General features: G+C 41.4%; 1 protein-coding gene across 5 annotated transcripts in view; it reads right to left on the minus strand.

Moving 5' to 3' along the window:
* LOC135113626 (uncharacterized) overlaps positions 1–22,500 on the minus strand; it is a 333,746-nt gene that overhangs the window by 195,511 nt on the left and 115,735 nt on the right. For 3 of the 5 annotated variants that reach the window (XR_010274912.1, XR_010274911.1, XM_064029014.1), the window contains exons 3-5: positions 20,930–21,061; positions 10,472–10,592; positions 9,567–9,659 (exon numbers count right to left, since the gene is read on the minus strand). Coding sequence is in view for 1 of the 5 variants with exons in the window: in XM_064029014.1 (XP_063885084.1) it covers positions 9,567–9,659; positions 10,472–10,564 (186 nt within the window). In the remaining 4 variants the exon portion in view is untranslated. Of the gene's footprint in view, positions 1–1,989; positions 2,507–9,566; positions 9,660–10,471; positions 10,593–20,929; positions 21,062–22,500 lie in introns of those variants that run through there. The other 2 variants (XR_010274910.1, XR_010274909.1) reach the window with 2 other exon arrangements.

The following is a 22,500-nucleotide window of genomic DNA, read 5'->3' on the forward strand; positions in this document are numbered from 1 at the left end:
TAAATGAAGATACAATGCCGGAAGGAAAACGGGAGTGAAAACAGATTATAATGCAAGGGGAAAACTTAACATGAATAAAAATTAATACGGGTAAGCAATAATGAGTAAAGGTGAGTAAAGGTGAATGAAGATAAGTCAGGCTGAGTAAAGATGCGTGGAGATAAGAAGCACCAAGGAAAAATAAAAGAAAACTGAACATAATGCAAGGAAAATGTAAACGTGCGAGGTCAAAATGAATAAACGAATAAGAACAAGAGGAAGAAAAGTCAAGAGGAAGAAAAGACAAGGTGAGTAAAGATGAATGAAGATACGATAACCGAAAGAAAAAAAATCATAATGAAAAGAAAATACAACATACGTGAAACTGAATACAGCTAAATGAAGATGAATAAAAATGAGTTAAAAAGATATGAAGGGAAAACAAACTAACCGTAACACAAGGGAAAGAACTTAATGGAAATGCCTACCTACGTAATGGAAACCCAGAAATATGAAGGTAAATTATAAAGAAGGTAAACTATAAAGAATGTTGTGATATTAAGTAAACATTGATAAAAGATAACTTAATCAAACAAAAGTGTAGCGCATGGAACTTTAATGAAAACACTAAAGATTAAAGATTAAAGATAAGGTGATGATGAAGTTAAATAAAGATACAATATGAAATAAAGGCAAAGATAAAACAGACGAAGGAAAGTAGTGAACTTAACAGATAAACAAGGCGCCTGACAAACACCTAAATAGCTAAAGATAAAGAGAGATATGAAAGATGAATAAAGATGTAGCATGAAGAACACGAAAGATAAGATAGCCAGTACTTAACAGATAATACACACCTAAAAAATACGTAGATTGTTAAAGCAAAGGATAAAATAAGAAAGATAAATAAAGAAAATAACTCAAGATAAGATACCAATAACTTTAACATACAACAAACACGTAAAAAAACGCCAGGAAACGAGATAACAAAATAATAAGTAATAAAAAAAACGGTATAAAGATAAACACGAATAACGATAAAACAAGCCAAGAAAACACAAGAAAGGAAAGCACCAAGATAACCCAAACACACATACACACAAACACACAAACACTCAGCCGAGGAACGAAAGCCACACACAGGCACACACAAACTGACAGAGACAAACAAACAGCACGAACATAAAAGAAGAAAAAAAAAAAAACACCTTGGCAGTCAACGCAGTAATACCCACCAGTCAGCAGGAGACAATAAAACACACACACACACACACACACACACACACACACACACACACACACACACACACACACACACAAGGCAGTAAAGAAGCACTGGTCCTAAAGGGGAATGATGTCTCTTTCCGCCTCTCATACGCCGAAATGCTCCGGGCACATAACCTTTAATTTTATAATCAAGAGAAGTTTCCTGTGAGAGAGTCGGCCTCGCGGGGTGACACACTGAGGAAGGGCGCCTCACCTGCTCTCCTCCACCTCTCCACTCGCCCAGGTGAGAGGGAGAGTGAGAGAGTGAGGCCCTGCGAGTGTCGATGGAGTGAACGAGTGAGTGCAAAGGAGTGTTCGTGTGTAACTCCTACTTCTGGTGGAGTGTGTGTGTGTGTGTGTGTGTGTGTACGAGTATCACTTGTTGTCTTGTCCAGTAAGTCATATTTTACCTGACTGGAAATTCATGATTCCTTGACACACACACACACACACACACACACACACACACGATAGATCTCACACACTAAACAAAAAACTGGAAACTTAGTAAAGAAAACGACGCAAGAGAACGCGAGTGCGAGAGACTAAAGGAAGCACTGACACGACATAACAAGCATCAACAAACACCCCACGAGGGAGAGGCAGAGGACACGACGAGGCGAGAAGAGCACGACGAAGCAATGAAGGTGACACCCAAGCCATACACACCATTACATCACCACGCCACACCGCACGCCACACGCCACACACACACACGCATACACACACACACACCAAGCTCACCTGTCAGGGGTCTGCGAGGGTAGTGTTTATCCCGAGTGGTGCTGGATCTTCTCCATCGACATAGCTACTGTGACAAACACGTGAAGGCTGGATTCTCATTGCTCAACACCGTCACCGCGGCCCATCACCACCACCACACCAACACCACACAGGCCAGAAATATACTCGTTTCAGAAGAGCATATGCTTCGAGGAGACCTATTCACTGCCTTACGGATGGTTTCCCTTCTGTGTCATGCAACGCGGCGACACCCGGCCGGCAGAGTCACCGTCATCCGCGACTACTTCGGGTGACGCGGGCGGGTGACGCGACCGAGTGAGCGGCGGGATGGAGTTCGGCCCGCTATGGGTGTTGTCCTGGAGGGAGGCTCAGGAGGTCGGAGTGACGCGTGCGTCCTGTTCGGCGGCTGTGTTGGGTACTGACTTGCGCACCCCGCCACAGCCTCGGCCTCACCACTCTCGTCCCTCACGTCCACACCAGCGCGGACTGCGCCGTCCACAACCTTCCTCCTCCTCCTCCTCCTCCTACTCCTCCTCCTCCTTCCTCCTCCTCCTCCTCCTCCTCTTGCTCTCTTCCTCCTCCTCTCTCCGCCACAAATGACGCCACCACTGTAACCACCACAGCTGTCCACGTTGCTTTCATCACCACTTCACACCACCACACCACCGCCTCGCCACCTCGCCACGCCGCCTCATCCACCGCGCACCACCCCCACCACTACCACCACCACCACCACCGCCTCCACACTCACCAGCCGCACGTGTCACCCGTCAACACCATCCACTTGTCACTCAACACACACCTGCGTTACATAACCACACACCTGCCAGTCGTAACACCCATACTGTCACCCACTGCAGCACCGCACCTGTCTTGTACTAAGCCAACCTGTCCATCGGAAACAAATCTGAAGTGCATCAAATTAAACCAGAACTTTCTCACATAAACAACTTCTCTGACCTTTAAATTTCCCAGGAACCTCAAATTATCACCTCCACTTCCTGTCCCCTTGCCAAACTGAGCGCTCAGAGGATGACCCATAAAAACAAAATAAATAAAAAAAGCCTGACAACATACAACATTCATGCATGTAACGTAGCAACACTCATTATCGTACCCTGACTTCCTGCTGATAACACATGCCTCATCATACATAATTATACATAAATCATTCGTATACACCAAATCATACCTAAAAAAAAACACTACATAATCATACATATTTAGTCATGCATACCAATCGTGTCTAACCATCACCCATACCTACAAAAAAAAAAAAAAAAAATACATAATCATACAAATCTAATCATACACACCTAACTAACCATACCCACCCATACATACCTTACCACATACACGCACCAAACACATACATCCATACAAACACACTCTGAAGTCACGCAACATGTCTAATCACGTCTAAAAGTAACAACGCAAAGTTAACCAATAAACACACACACACACTTGAGCATGTATCCAATCAGCAGGAGCCTTGCATTAACTAAACAAGCAACTGCGGCTAATCCTTAATCATGCAATCTGATCCCTCTAATCAACAGCTAATCAGAGGCGTAAGAAAGAAGCGCAACAAAGGAACACGAAAATAAATCGAAGTTAAGGTAAGATTAAGTTAAAAATATAAGAAAATTAGGAAATATAAAAAAAAGGGAAAGACATTGAGATGGAAAGTTAATGTGAAAAAAAAGGTAAAAATAAGTGAATGCATTAAAAAGTTAGTGGACAGAAGAGTCACGTAAGAAAGAAGCAAGACAAAGGAATGTAAAAATCAAAGGGGAGATCCAGTTTAGTTTAAAAAGATAAGGAATTTAGAATATATAAATGAAAATGAGTTAAGAAATTATAGAAAAACATTGATTAAAAATACGTATGGATAAGTTAACGTAATAAAGATGAGATAGATAAAAGATAAGCAGCAGTGAAGAAAATGAAATAAATAAACATGAATATAGAAAAAAAAAAGACACTTTAGGAGAATGCAACAAAATAAATAAAAAAAAACATAAACAAAGACACGAAATATGGACAGATAAGGAAATTTAAGAGAATAAGAGAAATATAGATAGAGGAACAAGAAAAAAACTAGACAAAATACAATAGAAAAATGCATATATACAGAGACAGAGATTGAAAAAGAGAAAAAAAGAAAAAAAGAAAAAAAAAGAAAAAAACGGAAAGTAAAACTCGTGCAAAAATACTAAGCCACAAAACCAACACACACACACACACACACACACATACACACATAAGGTCAGGTGTCAATGAACGTAAGGAAAAGGTCAAATCTGATTCACAACATCCGCCAAAGAGAGAAGCGCTCCCCTCCCCATCCCCACCCCCTCCAATCCCTCCCCCCTCCTCTAACCCCCCAAATACAAGTCCATTAACGCCCCGCTGCGCCGCTTCCCCCCAACCATGCGCTTTCCATCACCCCCACCACCAAAAATCGACTGTGTGTGTGTGTGTGTGTGTGTGTGTGTGTGTGATACGCAAATATACACACTGCATGAATAATTTTTGCAGTCTCATCTCACCTCTTCCTTCCCTCTGACTCAAGCATTGCAGGAGGAACTGAATGAATGAATGAGTGAATGAGTGAATGAATGAATGAATGGATGTTTATGTATAAGTGAATGAATGAATTAATATATATGAATGAAGGAATGAAAATGAATGAATGGAGGGAACAAGGAATACCCATATGAATGAATGAATGAATGTGTTGAATGAATGAAGGAAACAAGGAAATTACCACATAAATGAGGAGGGAGTGGAAAGAGAGAATGGAGGGAAGGAGGGAGGGACGGATGGAGGGAGAGAAGGATGGTAAGGAAGAGAAGGGAGAGAAATGAATGAAGGAGAAAGGGAAAGATAGAAGGGTAAAAGATAGAACAAAAGGGGGGAGGGAGGGAGAGAGAGAGGTAAGAGAGGAGGGAAGGAGAGAGAAGGGGAATGATCGAAGTGTGAGATAGGATAGTAAGGAAATAAAGAGGGAGGGAGGGAGAAGGGAGAGACTGAAGGGAGGGAGGGAAGGAGGAAGAAAGAAGAGAAGAGAATCGTGGTAAAGGGAAGAATAGAGGTGAGATTTAGTAAGGAAAGGGAGTGGAGGGAGAGAAGGAGGAAGGGAGGGAAGGAAGTAGGAGGGAAGGAGTGAGTGGAGGAGTGAGACGCGTGCCCCGGTAACCCAGACGGGAAAAACTGCTGCAGGAGTGTGGTGGATGCTAATGACTGAATGAGGTCCCTTACTGGAGAGAGAGAGAGAGAGAGAGAGAGAGAGAGAGAGAGAGAGAGAGGAGAACGACTGGGATAAGGACAGGATGGGAAACTTAAGAGATGTTTATATTCCTTCACACGTGTCTGTCTGTCTGTATGCATGTAGGTATATCTGTCTGTAAGCGTGTAGGTAGACAGGTAGACGGTTACATAAGGAGACAGGTGAGTGGGAGGTGAGCAGGTAAGTAATCACGGCGAACAGTTCAACTTCAAAGAATCAAAGACAATAAAGATAAAATGCCCAGGAAATAATTATATATAAATAACAACTTGTGTAACCTATGTGGGTAGTATTAACTCTCTCTCTCTCTCTCTCTCTCTCTCTCTCTCTCTCTCTCTCTCTCTCTCTCTCTCTCTCTCTCTCTCTCATCGCCAGCAGGGACACAGAGACACAGGACACAGCGGCACGGGAAGGCCTCGAGGCAACGAAAACTGAATGATCAGACGAAAGGGAAGAGGAAAAAAAAAAAAAATAGTTTAATAGAACAATATTCATTAGGAGTTTGCCTTTGGTGAGAGAGAGAGAGAGAGAGAGAGAGAGAGAGAGAGAGAGAGAGAGAGAGAGAGAGAGAGAGAGAGAGAGAGAGAGAGAGAGAGAGAGAGAGAGAGAGAGAGAGAGTCAGGATATAAATAAAAAAAATAAAAAAAAGGAAAGAGAGACACAGATAGGATGAACAAAACAACAGGTAAGTGAAGGAAAGAGGCAGATGCTTGAACGAAACTACCTTTGTGAAGAATTAAAAGCTGTGTGTGTGTGTGTGTGTATGTGTGTGTGTGTGGCGGGCGTCTAGGCAACGGACAACACAGGGGAGGAGGAAGAGGAGGAGGACGAGGAGAGTAACAAAGAGGACAGAGAGGTAGGAGAAGCCACATTTGTCCCCGTCTCCATCATAATTCACAGTAATTAGTGGGCATTCGTGTTAAAAAATTACGCCTTACAGTATCGAACGAGGCAGCAGGAACAGGAGGAGGAGGAGGAGAAGGAGGAGGAGGAGGAGGAGGAGGAGAAGAGGAGGAAGGGATAGTATGTTTGTGTGTTGGCATCTTTATTAGTGAATCGACCCGCCTCGTAAATTAGCGTGTGATTTGGTGTGATTTACTGCGGGTGTCGAACCTGGGGACACCACCACCATCACCACTATTACTACTACTACTACTACTACTACAACTATTACATCTATTACTTCTTATCACTATAATTACAACCGGTATCACCACTGAAAGATTAAGGCCTCTACCAGCACTACTGCAATTACTACTACTACTACAACTACTACTACTACTACTACTACTACTACTACTACTACTTTAATTAAACCCATTATTCCCACCACCCCAACCATTAAATTTACGACCACTACCATCACTGCCATCACCAACACCACCACCATCGCCACGAGTGAAGAAAATCACCTTATTATGAAAAAAAATAATAATAATAACGAAAACAAGAAAACCAAGAAAAGAGGAATAACCAAAAAATACAGAGGAAAAAAAAAAAGGGAGAGAAACAGAGGGAGAGACGGACAGAGAGGAAAATTTGAGCGGAAAATACAGAAGGGTGAAACACACACAGTATAGAATAGGACTTCGGAACACAAGTGAGGGCGCTGCTTCTCCTGCTTAATGACGCTGTTTTGAGGTGATGACCCGCGCACTGACGACCCTGGACAATGGGACGCGAGATGACCACCCTCCTCCTCCTCCTCCTCCTCCTCCTCCTCCTCCTCCTCCCAAAACGACCCTGACCAGTGAGAAAGTGAAAGGGTAAGAGTTAGGAGGCCATCGTGACGTCACTTGGCAACCTCTCCTCTCTCTCTCTCTCTCTCTCTCTCTCTCTCTCTCTCTCTCTCTCTCTCTCTCTCTCTCTCTCTTAACACCTCTCCTCCAGCGTTTTCATGCGAATCTCCTCCTCCTCCACCTTCTTCTCTTCTTCTTCTCCTTCTCCTACTTTCCCTTCTCCTACTTCATCATCATACTCTTCTTTTTTTTTTCTCTCTCTCCTCCTTCCTCCTCCCTCCTCTTTCTTTCTTTAGCCATGCCTTCACTCCTCCTCCTCCTCCTCCTCCTCCTCCTCCTCCTCCTCCTCCTCCTCATCCTTGCCCAAACTCTTCTTACTTCTCATCCTCTCCTTGCCGGCTTTTCATATTAACCCAACCCCTCCTCCTCCTTCTCCTCCTCCTCCTCCTGCTGCGCCTCCTCCTGCTCCAGCCGTCAGTCTTGTTTTTGTTTTCCACTTTTGTTGCAACTTTACGGGTCTTCTTCCCTCGCAGGTGTAAGGGTGTGTGTCTTTTAGGTAGGATTTCTGGCGCCCACGTCAACAAAGCTTTTACTTACTCCTCTCCCTCCTCACTCTACCCCGGCCCTTGCTGCTAATTCACTTCCGGGGTAGCGAGAGAGAGGGAGAGGTAGGGGGTAAAGGGAGGGGAAGGGAAGGAGAGGTGGAAGAGAAGGGTGTACGAGGAGAGTGAAGGAAAGGGAGGGTGGAGAGGTAAGGTGGGTGTGTGGAAAAGGGTAGAGAGGAGAGAGGGAGAGTAGAGATGGAGAGGAGGGAGAGTAGTGAGGGTAAGAGAGAGGGAGAGAGGGGCTAAGGAGAGGGAGAGGAGAGGGTGAGGGGTAAACTTAGCTTCTGTTACTGACTTATTTGAAAGTGTCTATATTTAAGTGTGTTTTGCTGTTAATCTTGTTTATTTATCTAAGAGTCATGCCTTCGTACAGGTTGACACACACACACACACACACACACACACACACACACACACACACACACACACACACACACACACACACACACACACACTAATTCATTTTCCTTACGCTCTATTAAGCAATTAATCTAAAATAGCATCCTCTCTCTCTCTCTCTCTCTCTCTCTCTCTCTCTCTCTCTCTCTCTCTCTCTCTCTCTCTCTCTCTCTCTCTCTCTCTCTCTCTCTCTTTCAAGTCTAAGGGGCCAACACTCCTATTTTTGTGCTACCTATCAAATAAAAACATCTCTAACTTTAATAAATGTAATAACTAAAATAATTTGTATATCACTGAAACCTTTAGTAACCTGAGAGGTAATCGGAGCCAGACGTGTCAAGTAACCGACAAGGATCTCTCACCATTCAGCCAAGTACTCATCAACCCTTTATACAGAATCAAAACCTTCCATGCGTTTACCTGGTGTTCGTATTTCTTTATTATGTAATTTTGTTTTCCCTATCCTCTCCTTTATTTTCCTTTATCTCTTCTTTTCCTTTCCATTTTTAATCAAACTTTAATCATTCCTCTTTTCCTTATTCTCCCAACATTCATTCCTCTTCCTATGTTTTTCCCTCTTTTTTCCCTCTCCTCTCCTTTTCTCCATTCTTTCCACACATCAATTCCTCTTTTCTGCATCTTTCCCTTTCTCTTTTCCCTCTTCTTTCCTCATTTATTCCCTACATTAATTCCTCTTCGTACATTTTTTCCCCTCTTTTCCCCCTTTCCTTATTTCCATCCTTCCCATATTAATTCCTCTTTCTTTCCATCTCTGTTTTCCCTGTCCTTTCTTCCCTGCATTCATTCCCATTTCTGTATTTCTCCTTCTCTCTTTTCCCCTCTCCTTACTGTCTCCTCTACCAACATCTCTCCTCCTTTTCCTTCCCTCCTTTCAACAAATAAAGCCACTGAAAAAAAATAAATATTCTTCTCACCATTTACGTATCAAACCTTTCAAGTCCAAAAGAAATGTAAATAAATAAGGAGAAAAGGAAAACAACAGCGACATGACAGACAGGAATTCCTCATCATTATTAAACCTTGCGTGTTCAAAAATACTGAAAAAAAATATATATATCATAGTACTTTAGGGAGTGAATAGTACTGGGAAAAGGGGAAAAAAGAGAAAGGGAAAAAGGGGAAAATGGAAAAGAAATAAAAGAAAGGGGAACAGGAAATAGGAAAGAGGAAAATTAAAAAAAAAGGAAAATGGAAAAGGGAAAAAGAAAAAAAGAAAGGGTAAAAATTAATAAAGAAATAGGAAGAGGGGGAAAACTGAAAAAGAGGTAAAAAAGAAAGAAAAAAGAAAAAACACCGGAAAAAAACGGGAGAAAATAAAAGGAAAAAGAAAAGTCAAAGAAAGAAAGGAAAATAAAAAAGAAAACGCAAAAAAAAGAAAAAGGGAAACAAAACAGTTAAAAAAAAGGAGAGAAAAAGAAACAAAAGAAAAAATACCAAAGAAAATAGGAAAAAAGGAGAGAAAAAGGAAAAAAAGGAAAACCTCGTAACAAGACTGACTAAAATCGCTCACCACATACTCACATGACAGTAAACCTTCCATGACATTTGCAGGAAACAGAGTACGGAGAAATGACCTTCCAGAACCTTACAGAGCCGGCACAAAGCTTGCGTGAACTGGGAAAAGGGGAAAAAAAAGCATAACACAGGTAACATTTGACAGATCACTTTCCATGTAAATTATTAGAAATCCAGTAGGTAGTAAAAATAAGAGAAAAACTTGTAGAATTTTACTGCGTTGACAGAAAGTTAATGAGTGAACTGGAAAAATAACAACAACAACAACAACAACAACAACAACAACAACAACAACAACGACAACAACAACAACAACAACAACAACAACAACAACAACAACGACAACAACAAACATTTAAAAGAGAAACAACACAAATGACACACATAATATCTGACAGATCTCTTTCCATGTAAATTATAAGAAATCCACAGGGGAAAAAAAAAAATGAAAGGAAAAAATATACAGAGAAAATCTAACGACGACATAAGGTTAATGACTGAAGTGGAAAAAAAAAAAGAAAAGAACAGCAAAAACAAAAGCCGCAACACAAATGACACTCGAAACATTTGACAGAAAAGAAAAGAAAAGAAAAGAAAAGAAAAAAACTCACAAAATCTTACGGCGTTGACAGAAAGCTGATGACTAAAATGTAAAAAAATAAAATAAATAAATAAAAAGAAAATAAACACAACACAAATGACACACGAAACATTTGAGAGAGAGAGAGAGAGAGAGAGAGAGAGAGAGAGAGAGAGAGAGAGAGAGAGAGAGAGAGAGAGAGAGAGAGAGAGAGAGAAATATACGACACATCACACGCCCCCATCCACAGATCAGCATTTAGACACAAGGGGAAGCAAAAACACGACATGACAGGTTAAAAACTTTATCACTGAGCCATAAGCGATCTCACCTGACAGCGCAGGTAACACACGTGCCGCGGACTAATTACCGGTGAGTGGTCAAACCCGCCGCGCCTCACCTGTCGCCCCGCACACCTGACCATCCCACATCCCGGCCTTCACACCTTTGTCCTGTCGAGAGATTCGTAATTGTAGGGTAGTGGTGGTGGTGGTGGTGGTGGTGGTGGTGGTGGTGGTGGTGGTAGTGGTGGTGGTGGTGGTGATAATGAGGATACGTAGCCAAGTACAATGCACCTGTGTGTGTGTGTGTGTGTGTGTGTGTGTGTGTGTGTGTGTGTGTGTGTGTGTGTGTGTGTCTGTGTGTGTGAGTCTGTGTGTGTGGGTTTGAGTGAGAGAGAGAGAGAGAGAGAGAGAGAGAGAGAGAGAGAGAGAGAGAGAGAGAGAGAGAGAGAGAGAGAGAGAGAGAGAGAGAGAGAGAGAGAGAGAGAGAGAGAGAGAGAGAAAGGGGGCAGACAGACAAAGACCCACCCACTCACACACACACACACACACACACACACACACACACACACACACACACACACACACACACACACACACACACACTACCAGAAATACACACACACCCACACACACACACACACACACACACCAAGTAGGTACACACACAGACCCACACAAAAAAAAATAAAATAAAATAAATATATTAAAGAAAAAAAAAACATACAAACATACATACATACATGAATTCGGAAATAAAACATGTAACAGCTGAAATGGACACGAAGACTGGTGGGTATCATGAATAATGCAAAGGAAGCCGAGGTCAATTCAACGAACTCAATATACCTCCAAATATTTTACATCAGACTCTCGTAATATATTCATCAGCCGACATTAGCATTATTACCTGATAAATACACCTGGGCAAAATATATACGCTAGACTCACATGCTTACCAAATATACATACGAATATAAGCAAAAACGTTGAGCAGTGTGTGTGTGTGTGTGTGTGTGTGTGTAAGAGAGAAGAAAAGGATCAAATAAAGAAAACTAAATGCAAGGGAAGGAAAGAGAGTGAGAGTAAAGCATAGAAGAAAAGAAAATAAAGGATAAAGAAGAACGGAGGGGAAAAGGGAGAGATAAAAGTGAAGAGAAAAAAAAAAGAGGAAAGAGAAGAAAGGTGAGAGGGAGAACATGGGAGGATAAGTGAAAGGAATGCAAGAAAAGGGAGGAAAGAAAAATGTGGAAGAGTGAAGGGATAGAAAATGGGAGAGCAAGAGTAGAAGGAAGGAAAAATAAGGAAAAAGGAGAAAAATAAAGACGAAAAAGCAGAATAGGTGGAACGGATGCGAAAAAAGAAAAAAAGGAAGAAAAGAAAGCTGGAAAACTCAGGATAAGGATGAAGGGAAGGACAAAATTCGAAAATGCAAAAGAGGAAAGAGAGAAAAGGAAGATGAAAGGAAGAACAACTGGAAACAAGACAATAAAAAAGGGAGGAGAGAGAAAAAAGTGGAGGAAAAAAAGTGATGAAAACTGAGACTACGAGTGGAAGAAAAGGCAGAGAGATGGACGAGGAGAAGGTGGATGGTGGTGAGAGGTGGAGGCGGCCATCCAGCCCTGACTCAAGACAAAGTAACGAGTCAAACACACTCCCCAGGGTGACTCCATTGTCTCAGGGTGTCACGCTCCAGCCTGCGCATCGGAGCGGGCGTGGGTAAGAAAGACAAATGCTCCCAACATGCTCCTGACTCCCAGTAATGCTCCCCTGTCCACCCCAATGCTCCTATTCTCCCCAGTCCACCCCCAATGCCCCTACCCCCATATGCTCCACCCACTCCGCAATGCTCCTCCCTCCTTCCCCATCAGGAACCCCAGAAAGCCTCCCCCACGCCCCCCTGCTGGTCGGGGCTTCCAGGCGTCTCTCCAGGTGAAGACTCCTGCTGATTCCGGGAAATTTATGGGACTAGAATCGTCAGTGTGTGTGTGTGTGTGTGTGTGTGTGTGTGTGTGTGTGTTTCTCTTCCATTTCTCTTTTTTTTTTTAATTCTAACGTGTTTTTTGTTGTTCTATATTTATTTCGTTTTCCTTTCTTAGTTTCTCTTTTTTCTTTTCCATGTATTTCCCAGAAACGTCTCTCTCTCTCTCTCTCTCCTCTCTCTCTCTCTCTCTCTCTCTCTCTCTCTCTCTCTCTCTCCTCTCTCTCTCTCTCTCTCTCTCTCTCTCTCTCTCTCTCTCTGTATGTGTGTGTGTGTGTGTGTGTGTGTGTGTGTGTGTGTTGTGTGTGTGTGTGTGTGTGTGTGTGTATATCAATGTACGTATTTTTGTAAGTGCTTGTTTGTTTGTGTGCACTTCATCGTGTGTGTGTGTGTGTGTGTGTGTGTGTGTGTGTGTGTGTGTGTGTGTGTGTGTGTGTGTGTGTGTGTGTGTGTGCGCGTGTGTGCGTGGGAAGCTGTTGGCGCGTGTAAGCGATTTTCAGCAAAAGAGAGTTTCCGAGTCGTGCGTTTTCTGTGCGTGTGTGTGTGGGTGTATGTATGTATGTATGTATGTATGTATGTATGTATGTATGTATGTATGTAGGGAGGTAGGTATACATAGTTCTTAAGTGAGTAAATGTGTGGGGTTCATGTGTGTGTGTGTGTGTGTGTGTGTGTGTGTGTGTGTGTGTGTGTGTGTGTGTGTGTGTGTGTGTGTGTGTGTGTGTGTGTGTGTGTGTGTGTGTGTGTGTGTGTGTGTGTGTGTGTGTGTGTTACGTCGTACATCACGCCTAAGGGGAAGAAAAGAGAGTGACGTAAGATGAAAAGAAAAATAATGTCAATGAGAGAGAGAGAGAGAGAGAGAGAGAGAGAGAGAGAGAGAGAGAGAGAGAGAGAGAGAGAGAGAGAGAGAGAGAGAGAGAGAGAGAGAGAGATTTTATTATTATTATTATTATTATTATTATTATTATTATTATTATTATTATCATTACATTCTTACCGACCTACACTTCTTAATTTCTGTTTCTCTCTCTATGTTTTCTTTCCTCTGTTTGTGTTTCCCATTTCTGCAAAAATATTCTTCCAGTTTCGTCACACACACACACACACACACACACACACACACACACACACACACACACACACACACACACACACACACACACACACACACACACACACACACACACACACACACACACACACACACGCCAAATTAAATAATACCGAATCAAAATCCTGCAAAAGCAAAACACCAAAATGTCACAAAACAGAAATAGAAAAGTGGAGAAAAATTATGACGATCAACAGCGAAAAATAAAGATTGAAAAAAAAAAGACGAAAAAAATGAAGAATCAAGACCAAACACCCAAATAGGAAATAAACACACCACAAATAAAACAAATAAATAAAGAAAACATGATAAAAAAAAGTTGAAAAATGGAAAAAAAAAATCATCATAATATTAAAAAAAAATACAAAGATCACGTAGAGATTCCAGATTTACGGCAAAATAAATAAATACAATGAAATAAAATAGACGTAAAACTAAATTACTGCAACACAAAGGGGAAAAACAGAGGGGAAAAAAGAAAACAGGGAAAACACAAAACAAACCAACGACACGTGTTTATGTAATTAGTGAACTTTGACCTTTGCAATTTTTTTTTTTTTATTGAGGGTGACAGATTTTTATTTGATTTGTTTATTTATTTATTTTACGAATGAACCCAAAAAGAATAACGGAAATTATTCGAGAGGAAACAATGGAAAGAAAAAGAAAAGAAAGAAAAAGAGTAGAACAAAAAAAAAACGAAGAAAAAGAAAAAGAAACCCAAACGAAAAACAAAGAAAGAATAAGAAAAAGAAAACAATAAAGAAAGTAGAGTAAGAAAATAAGGAAAATAAAACGAAAGCAAAAAACAGAAACAAAAGACTATTCTGTAAGTGTCTGTCTGTCTGTCTGTCTGTCTGCATATCTTTATAAAGTTTGTTGTGGTCAATAAACTGTGAATGCATGTATGTATGTATGTATGTATGTATGTATGTTTCTCTGTACCCTCTTCTCCCCCATTTCCTCTTTCCCCTTTCTTCCCTGCAGTCCCCTCTCCTTTACTCCCCTCTATCCCCTCTACACTGTATTCTATATAACCCCTTCCTGTATTTTTCCCTCTGTTTTCCTTCTTTTCCCCTTTCTGTACCCTCTTAGCAATATCCTCCCTGTTTCCTTTCTATGTATTCCATTCTGTTATTTCCCTTTTTTTCCCTCCCTATATTTTTTTTTCCTATTTCCCCTCTAACCGCTCCCTGCTCCCCTTCACTGTATTCCCTCTCTATTTCCCCTACTAATCCCTCCTTTTCCCATCTCTATCCTCATTTCCCTCATATCCCTCCTTACACCCGCCCTCTACTTCCTTCTATTTTCCCCTCTGTTTCCTTCTTTTCTCCTCTTTATATCTGTCATTTATCTCTTATACCTCCCTACATCATCCCTCTGTTCTCTCCCTATTTCCCCTTTAATCCCTTCCTTTCCCTCTCTCTGTATCCTTATTTCCCTCTCCCTTTTCCCTTCTGATCCTTCCCTTTCTCCTCTCTACCCCTCACTTAACTTTTTTTCCCTCTACAACCCTCTCTATTTCCCCTCCCTCCTTTCCCCCCCTCCCCTGGTGCCCCCCTGACTCAAGGTGGACAGACAAATATCGGATTCTTAATGGGTTGCGGAATGAGTGTGGAGTCCCGCAGGGCTATTCAATGGACCACGCTTACATAAAGGGAGGCGCCGCGGCCGTCTGCCACCTAAAGGGGAGACAGCCAGCCGCGCCCCAGAGGTGTCAAGTAATAAAGGGAAATGAAGGAGGACTGCATTATATAAAGCACTTTGTTTAGTTGTAAGGGGAAAAAACGCGTTATTTTTTATTTATTTATTATTTTTTTGCAGTTTAGTTTTGAAGGAAGACTGTTTTATTTCATATATTTATTTATTTTTTTTGTTATTTGTTTGTTATATTCTAATATAGACTACCTTAAAACATATACATATTAAAAAAAAACGCTGGAATTCCTTGTAATTACACATTTCTAAATTTTTAAAAAACACCATTAAGAATTAAAACTCATAGAAACGCTCTAAAAAAAAAAAACATAAAACAGCAAAACATCCTAACAAACCAAAATTCCCATCGAAAAACACTTAAAACACCCAAACAATCCCCTAAAATTAAAAAAAAAAACACGTCCAAAGAAAGACAGCTGCAAAACACCATTAAGACAACACCCTTACAAAACACTAACAACACCCTATAACACCACAACACTAACAACACCCTTTAACACCACAACACTAGCAACACCGTTAAAAAACACCCAAAAAAAAACAACATCAACTAACACACACTGACCAACACCCTTCAGAGACCCAGCAGGCGGCAGCACCACCAGCACCACCAGCACCACCAGAGGAACACACCACTTAGTAAGGCGCCATCCAACAGTCGTCACTCCCCACCACTTTTTATTTCACTTCTTTTTCAAACTACAATTTACTTTTGCAATATTAACGCCAGATCCGATAACGCTGACGAAGATGGAGGAGGAGGAGGAGGAGGAGGAGGAGGAGGAGGAGGAGGAGGAGGAGGAGGTATAGATGAATTAACCTAAACTCAATAATATGGGTTTGTCCTTTCTACTTTTACGGTTTCGTGTGTGTGTGTGTGTGTGTGTGTGTGTGTGTGTGTGTGTGTGTGTGTGTGTGTGTGTGTGTGTGTGTGTGTGTGTGTGTGTGTGTGGCTTCCTCCGTCAAGTAGAGAGGACAATAGTACTAGTTTGAAGCAAAGGTCTATATAATAATGGTGGTGGTGGTGGTGGTGGTGGTGGTGGTGGTGATGGAGGTGGTGGTGGTGGTGGTGGTGATAATAGCAAATAGGTTAATAGCAAAATGACAGCCAAAGAGGAGGAGGAGGAGGAGGAGGAGGAGGAGGAGGGAGGAGGAGGAGAGACTGTAAACAAGGGTGGGAATAATGTTGCAGAGTTTGGAAAGGAAGAAGGAATGTTTAGAATGAAAGGAGGAGGAGAAGGAGGAGGAGGAGGAGGAGGAGGAGGAGGAGGAGGAGGAGGAGGAGGAGGAGGAGGAGGAGGAGGAGAAGCATTGTGAAGAGAAACAGAAAAGGGTGACATAAAGCAAGAGAGAGAGAGAGAGAGAGAGAGAGAGAGAGAGAGAGAGAGAGAGAGAGAGAGAGAGAGAGAGAGAGAGAGAGAGAGAGAGAGAGAGAGAGAGAGAGAGAGAGAGAGAGAGAGAGAGAGAGAGATAGGTAGTAAGAAGTAAAAAGATGAATAGAGAAGAGAGGGGAGGATAAAGAGGAAGGGAAGGAGAGCAATCAAGCGGGAAGAAGCGAAGGGAGATAAAGAAGAAGAGAGGAGGAGCATGAGAAGGAATAGGAGGAGGAGGAGGGAAGAGCGAATAAGGAGACAAGGAGAGGAGAAGGAAGATCATGAGCAGGAGGAGGAAGGGAAGAGTAAGGTGATTATACAGGCGGAGGAGGAGGAGGAGGAGGAGGAGGAGGAGAAGGAGGAGGAGGAGGAGGAGGAGGAGGAGGAGGTGGAGGAGGAGGAGGAGGAGGAGGAGGAGGAGGAGGAGGAGGAGGAGGAGGAGGAGGAGATAAAAGACACGTAAAGTAAGGTACAGGGAAGCGGAGAGAGAGAGAGAGAGAGAGAGAGAGAGAGAGAGAGAGAGAGAGAGAGAGAGAGAGAGAGAGAGAGAGAGAGAGAGAGAGAGAGAGAGAGAGAGAGAGAGAGAGAGAGAGAGAGAGAGAGAGAGAGAGAGAGAAAAGAAGGAATTTAGATAAAGATGGAAGAGGGAGAAAATGAGAAAGGAGGACGAGGAACACAAAGGAAGAACAAGCAGCAGCATACCTCTTGGTCCTCACTTCGGTATTTATAGCAGTACATTAAAATTCAGTAAGAAAACAAAGACAACACGTACTCTTTCCATTCATGAGATACTGCGTGGAGGATGAGGAGGAGGAGAAGGAGGAGGAGGAGGAGGAGGAGGAGGAGGAGGAGGACTCAGGATTGGCGTTAGTGAAGAAGAAAGAAGGGAAAAAACGAACATGACTAAAGGAAGAAAAAAAGAATAAAAAGGAGGGAAAAGAACACGATGGAAAACAAAAAAACAAATAAAGCAGAAAAGAAAAACATTTGGGAAAACAAACAAACAAGCTATGAAAGAAGAGGAAAAAAAGAACATGAACACGAAGGAAGATGGAAAAAAAGATAATAAAAAAAATGGGAAAGGGAATAAAGAACATGATTGACAGTAATATAAAAAAAAACAAGAAATAAAACAAAATAAGAAGAGAATAAACAAAACAAAAAAGAAAAAACACAAACACCAGACAAATATATATAAAAAAAAAAAACACCAAATCACTAACACAAATACGATAACAGCTACACCACCACCACCACCACCACCACCACCACTCGGGTAATGAAGGGAGCCACCCACCTCCTCTAATTGTTATAATCTCGGGGTGGCGTCCGAAAAGTTTGCAAATAAGTCTTGGAGCCCAGAAGTTGGAAGGCTTCAGGAAACAGGTCTTCCAAGTTGGCCTTAAAATGTTGCACCATCGACCCGCCTTCTCCTTCAGACAGCTAAAGTGTTCGCCAAATTAACATGGAAATTAAAGGAAAAGCGTCTCAACCAAAATGGAACAATCGAGGCTGTAGTTTATCCTTCTCCCCACCCCCCCTAGTGGTCTTAAGAGTGCGTTGAGATATGTGTGTGTGTGTGGGGTGTGTGTGTGTGTTTCTACCTGAACATACCTGGAGTGAGTGAGTTTATGTGTTGTTTAGAGTGGATATATTTTAAAGAGTGCTGTGGTATAGAGGGAGTGAAGTGCTCTGTGAGTGCTTTGATACATAAAGCGAAGTGTGTTTGTGGGAGATGAATATACCTGTGGAGTGAATAAGTGTGTTGATGTTGTTTTGTTGTTTTGAGTGAAAATATTTAAGAGTGCTTTGAAATGTGGGAGTGAAGTGTGCCTGCAAGTACTCAACACACCTAGAGTGAATGAGAGGATTTGCGTCACTTTGTTGTTGCTGTTTGTGTTCTTGTGTCGAAATGGAAATATCTAAATTGTTTGTTCTTCTCTTCAATTAAAAATATGAAGAAAAGAGAGCTACGTAAGTACGTGTGCAAGAACTAAACATGCCTGAAGTGAAGTACACGAACGTATTTTGTGATTGTTTTGTTATTCCTTGTTTTTTTTTTTTTAATAGTCTAGTTTTTAATAAAGTAAAGTTAGAATATTTATGTTGTTTGTCCTTCAATCCCTGTATATGTATGAAACGATAAAAAAAAAAAAAAGAAAAAAAAACATTAAAGCAATATTACAACATTTATAGCATGTCTGATTTTGAACAAGAAAAGTAAACAAATGTAACAAGAAAATGAAATGAGAAAAAGATAGGAACTAAAAAAAGAGACAAGAAGAAAATAAGAAATATGAAAAGAATATGTATAAATTTTTTCGTCTCATTTCAGCAACACAATATTCTCATGTGATCCTCCTCCTCCTCCTCCTCCTCCTCCTCCTCCTCCTCCACCTCCTCCTCCTCCTCCATGATCTTGTTCGAAAATATTACAAATGGAAAAGAATTAAATTGAGTACTTGAAAGGATTGGAACAAGAATCCATCAAAATTAGATGCTACAGAATCTCTCTCTCTCTCTCTCTCTCTCTCTCTCTCTCTCTCTCTCTCTCTCTCTCTCTCTCTCTCTCTCTCTCTCTCTCTCTCTCTCTCTACCACTCCATTTTTATCTCCCTCTTTCACTTACTATATTCTCCTCTCCTCCTCCTCCTCCTCCTCCTCCTCCTCTCTAGACTTAACACATCAAAATCACCATTAGCATCCCATTAGTCTTGCTATCATTATTACTCTTACTACTACGACTATTAGCATTACCAAACATTTCATTAACCTTCACATAACTTTCATCACATTAAATCCTACGCACGCAAACATATAAGGATGATTTTTATACCTGACATGGAAAAAATATATATAACACGTTTAAATAAAGGAATTGAATTGAAGAAAGGAAAGGACAGAAAATAAAGAGAAAAAAAAAACAGCTGGGGACTCGTACATGGGAAACCACGAAAGGACAGGATATAAAATAAAAGAAAGAAGAGGAAAACAAGGAGAAAAAGAAATTACAAGGCGATCTAAGGAACATTAAGGGAAATAATTATTCGACTTGCCAATTATTTTCTTTTTTTATTGCTATTGGGAGTATTGTATTAGAAAGAATATTGCTTTTTATATATATATATATATATTTGCAAGAGCGTAGGTTTTGTATGTTTGTATGTATGTACGAGTATGTATGTATGTATGTATGTAAGGAAAGACTGTCCACATACACTCAAAAGAAATATGTGAGGTGAGAGATGCAACACACACACACACACACACACACACACACACACACACACACACACACTAACCATAGAGGGCAAATTAGATCGCATCTGTTTGCGCACGGGACAACGCCTCGAACACACACACACACACACACACACACACACACACACACACACACACACACAAGCAAATATTTACTCTCGCACCACTTAATCACACACACACACACACACACACACACACACACACACACACAAAAAAAAAAAAAACACAGAAAATACGAAACAATCACTTAGAGAGCACGACACGAGGAGGAGGAGGAGGAGGAGGAGGAGGAGGAGGAGGACGGGACGCGCCACCTCCTCGGATACCGTAACACATAATGCAGTAATTGCGTTGATCTATTTAGCGTTCCGTCCTGTTTTCGATAATCAATAGTGCTTCATTATGCCAATCGGCTACCTGTTTCCAATACTGCCATGCACAGGTGAGAGAGAGAGAGAGAGAGAGAGAGAGAGAGAGAGAGAGAGAGAGAGAGAGAGAGAGGATCGGAACCTGATGGAGTGGAGAGACTGATGCGGAGGGAACGTACGGATGAGTGAGGAGGAGGAGGAGGAGGAGGAGGAGGAGGAGGAGGAGGAGGAGGAGGAGGAGGAGGGGGAAACGAGCCAGTAGGAACGAAAATCGGTAATTAAGCGAATCGCACAACAATCTTCCCTAGTGAATATTTGTTACAATTACCAGACTTAAGGAGAGAGAGAGAGAGAGAGAGAGAGAGAGAGAGAGAGAGAGAGAGAGAGAGAGAGAGAGACTTATTAATAGACAATTACCTTTCTTGTTACGTATTTTTATTTTGAGAGATTTTTATTTGATATACTGTCTTTCACTTCTTTTCATTTCGTTATTCCTATATATATATCTTTTTAACAACTGAGAAGCAAAATTTTGACATATATATAGACAAAAAGAAGTGTGTGTGTGTGTGTGTATGTGTGTGAGTGTGTGTGCGCGCGCCACTCAACTAATAACAATGGCTACACACATTACAGCGCCAGCAAATCCCTAGTTTCAGCTCACTAGCACATATAAAAAGCGACTGATCTTACCTTATTTATGCCTTCCGTTATGTCCATGCGATTACCGCCGGCGCATAATGGGCATTAGCGGATGGATGTGTGAGCTGGCGAGGTCCGCTGTAATCCACGCGTGTGTTGAAAGCTGGACCCACTGCAGCCTGGCTTCGTACAAATGAGATAGGGAGAAATTACTAGCCAGAGTGGTGGGCGACTGAAATAGAATAAGTTGCTGGAGGTTTGGAAGAGGAGATAAAATGAGGAAATTAGATAGCTGTGGTAGAGAGCAAGGATAGTTTGGTTGTTAGAGGTTTAATATAGAAAGTGTAAAGCACGAGATTAAAGGGAGAAATTAGTGGACTGCTGTAAATGACTGGCAAAGAATAGATTGTTGGTGAGTTAACACAGAGGTTTAAAAGATGAAATAAAATAGATGAGTTAGCTGTAGATGAATACAATGCACTCCGCAATCGAGTTCTTTTTTTAGAGTTTATATATGAGTTTAGAAGAAGAGAATGCAAGAAATGAATTAACTGCAGTGGATGGCAGTAACAGAATCTTTAACTATAAACTACTACTACTATTACTGCATCCACTAAAACTATTTCTCTATTCACCGTCAATATTTCTCCACTCATCGTTGCTATCTGAACTATTTCTCCACCATTTCTATTACTATTCATCACGTGGCTAGGGACAAACACAACACGTTCTCTCTCTCTCTCTCTCTCTCTCTCTCTCTCTCTCTCTCTCTCTCTCTCTCTCTCTCCAAGTCAAGCGTTAATCGTGGAGGAGGAAAAATTATCTCCATATCAATTACCCAAACTTTCCCTCCCGCATTTGCATTTTGGAGAGAGAGAGAGAGAGAGAGAGAGAGAGAGAGAGAGAGAGAGAGAGAGAGAGAGAGAGAGAGAGAGAGAGAGAGAGAGATTCTACGTATCGTGACTTTTGTTTATTTGTTTTCATTATTTTTTTGCAGCATACAATTTCGTGAAAGCAAAATTAGTTTCATATGTTAACAGGTCAAATATTTGTGTTTTTTTTTTTTTCAATTTTTGCTTTAGAAATTTGTACGCATTTATATAACACACACACACACACACACACACACACACACACACACACACACACACACACAGAAAGACAGACAGGTAAAAACAAAGACAAAAAGACAGACACAAAGATAAAAAAAAATAAAGAAAGAAAGAAAAAGCATGATAAAAAAAAGTAAACATGACGACACACACAAAAAAGAAACACAAGGAGAGAGAGAGAGAGAGAGAGAGAGAGAGAGAGAGAGAGAGAGAGAGAGAGAGAGAGAGAGAGAGAGAGAGAGAGAGAGAGAGAGAGAGAGAGAGAGAGAGAGAGATAAATACTACAAAACAAAACAAAACAAAACAAAAAGATACACAAGAAAAAATTATATAACACGTACACACAGAAAAAAAAAACAAGAACGAGAACGAGAGAGAGAGAGAGAGAGAGAGAGAGAGAGAGAGAGAGAGAGAGAGAGAGAGAGAGAGAGAGAGAGAGAGAGGCGGCGTCGGGGGCCCCACCTGCGGCAAGTTCATTATTTCCCAGGTACAATAGGTCACTTCTCGTCG

Source organism: Scylla paramamosain, chromosome 26 (genome assembly GCF_035594125.1).
Source record: "Scylla paramamosain isolate STU-SP2022 chromosome 26, ASM3559412v1, whole genome shotgun sequence".
In the NCBI taxonomy this organism is placed as follows: domain Eukaryota; kingdom Metazoa; phylum Arthropoda; class Malacostraca; order Decapoda; family Portunidae; genus Scylla; species Scylla paramamosain.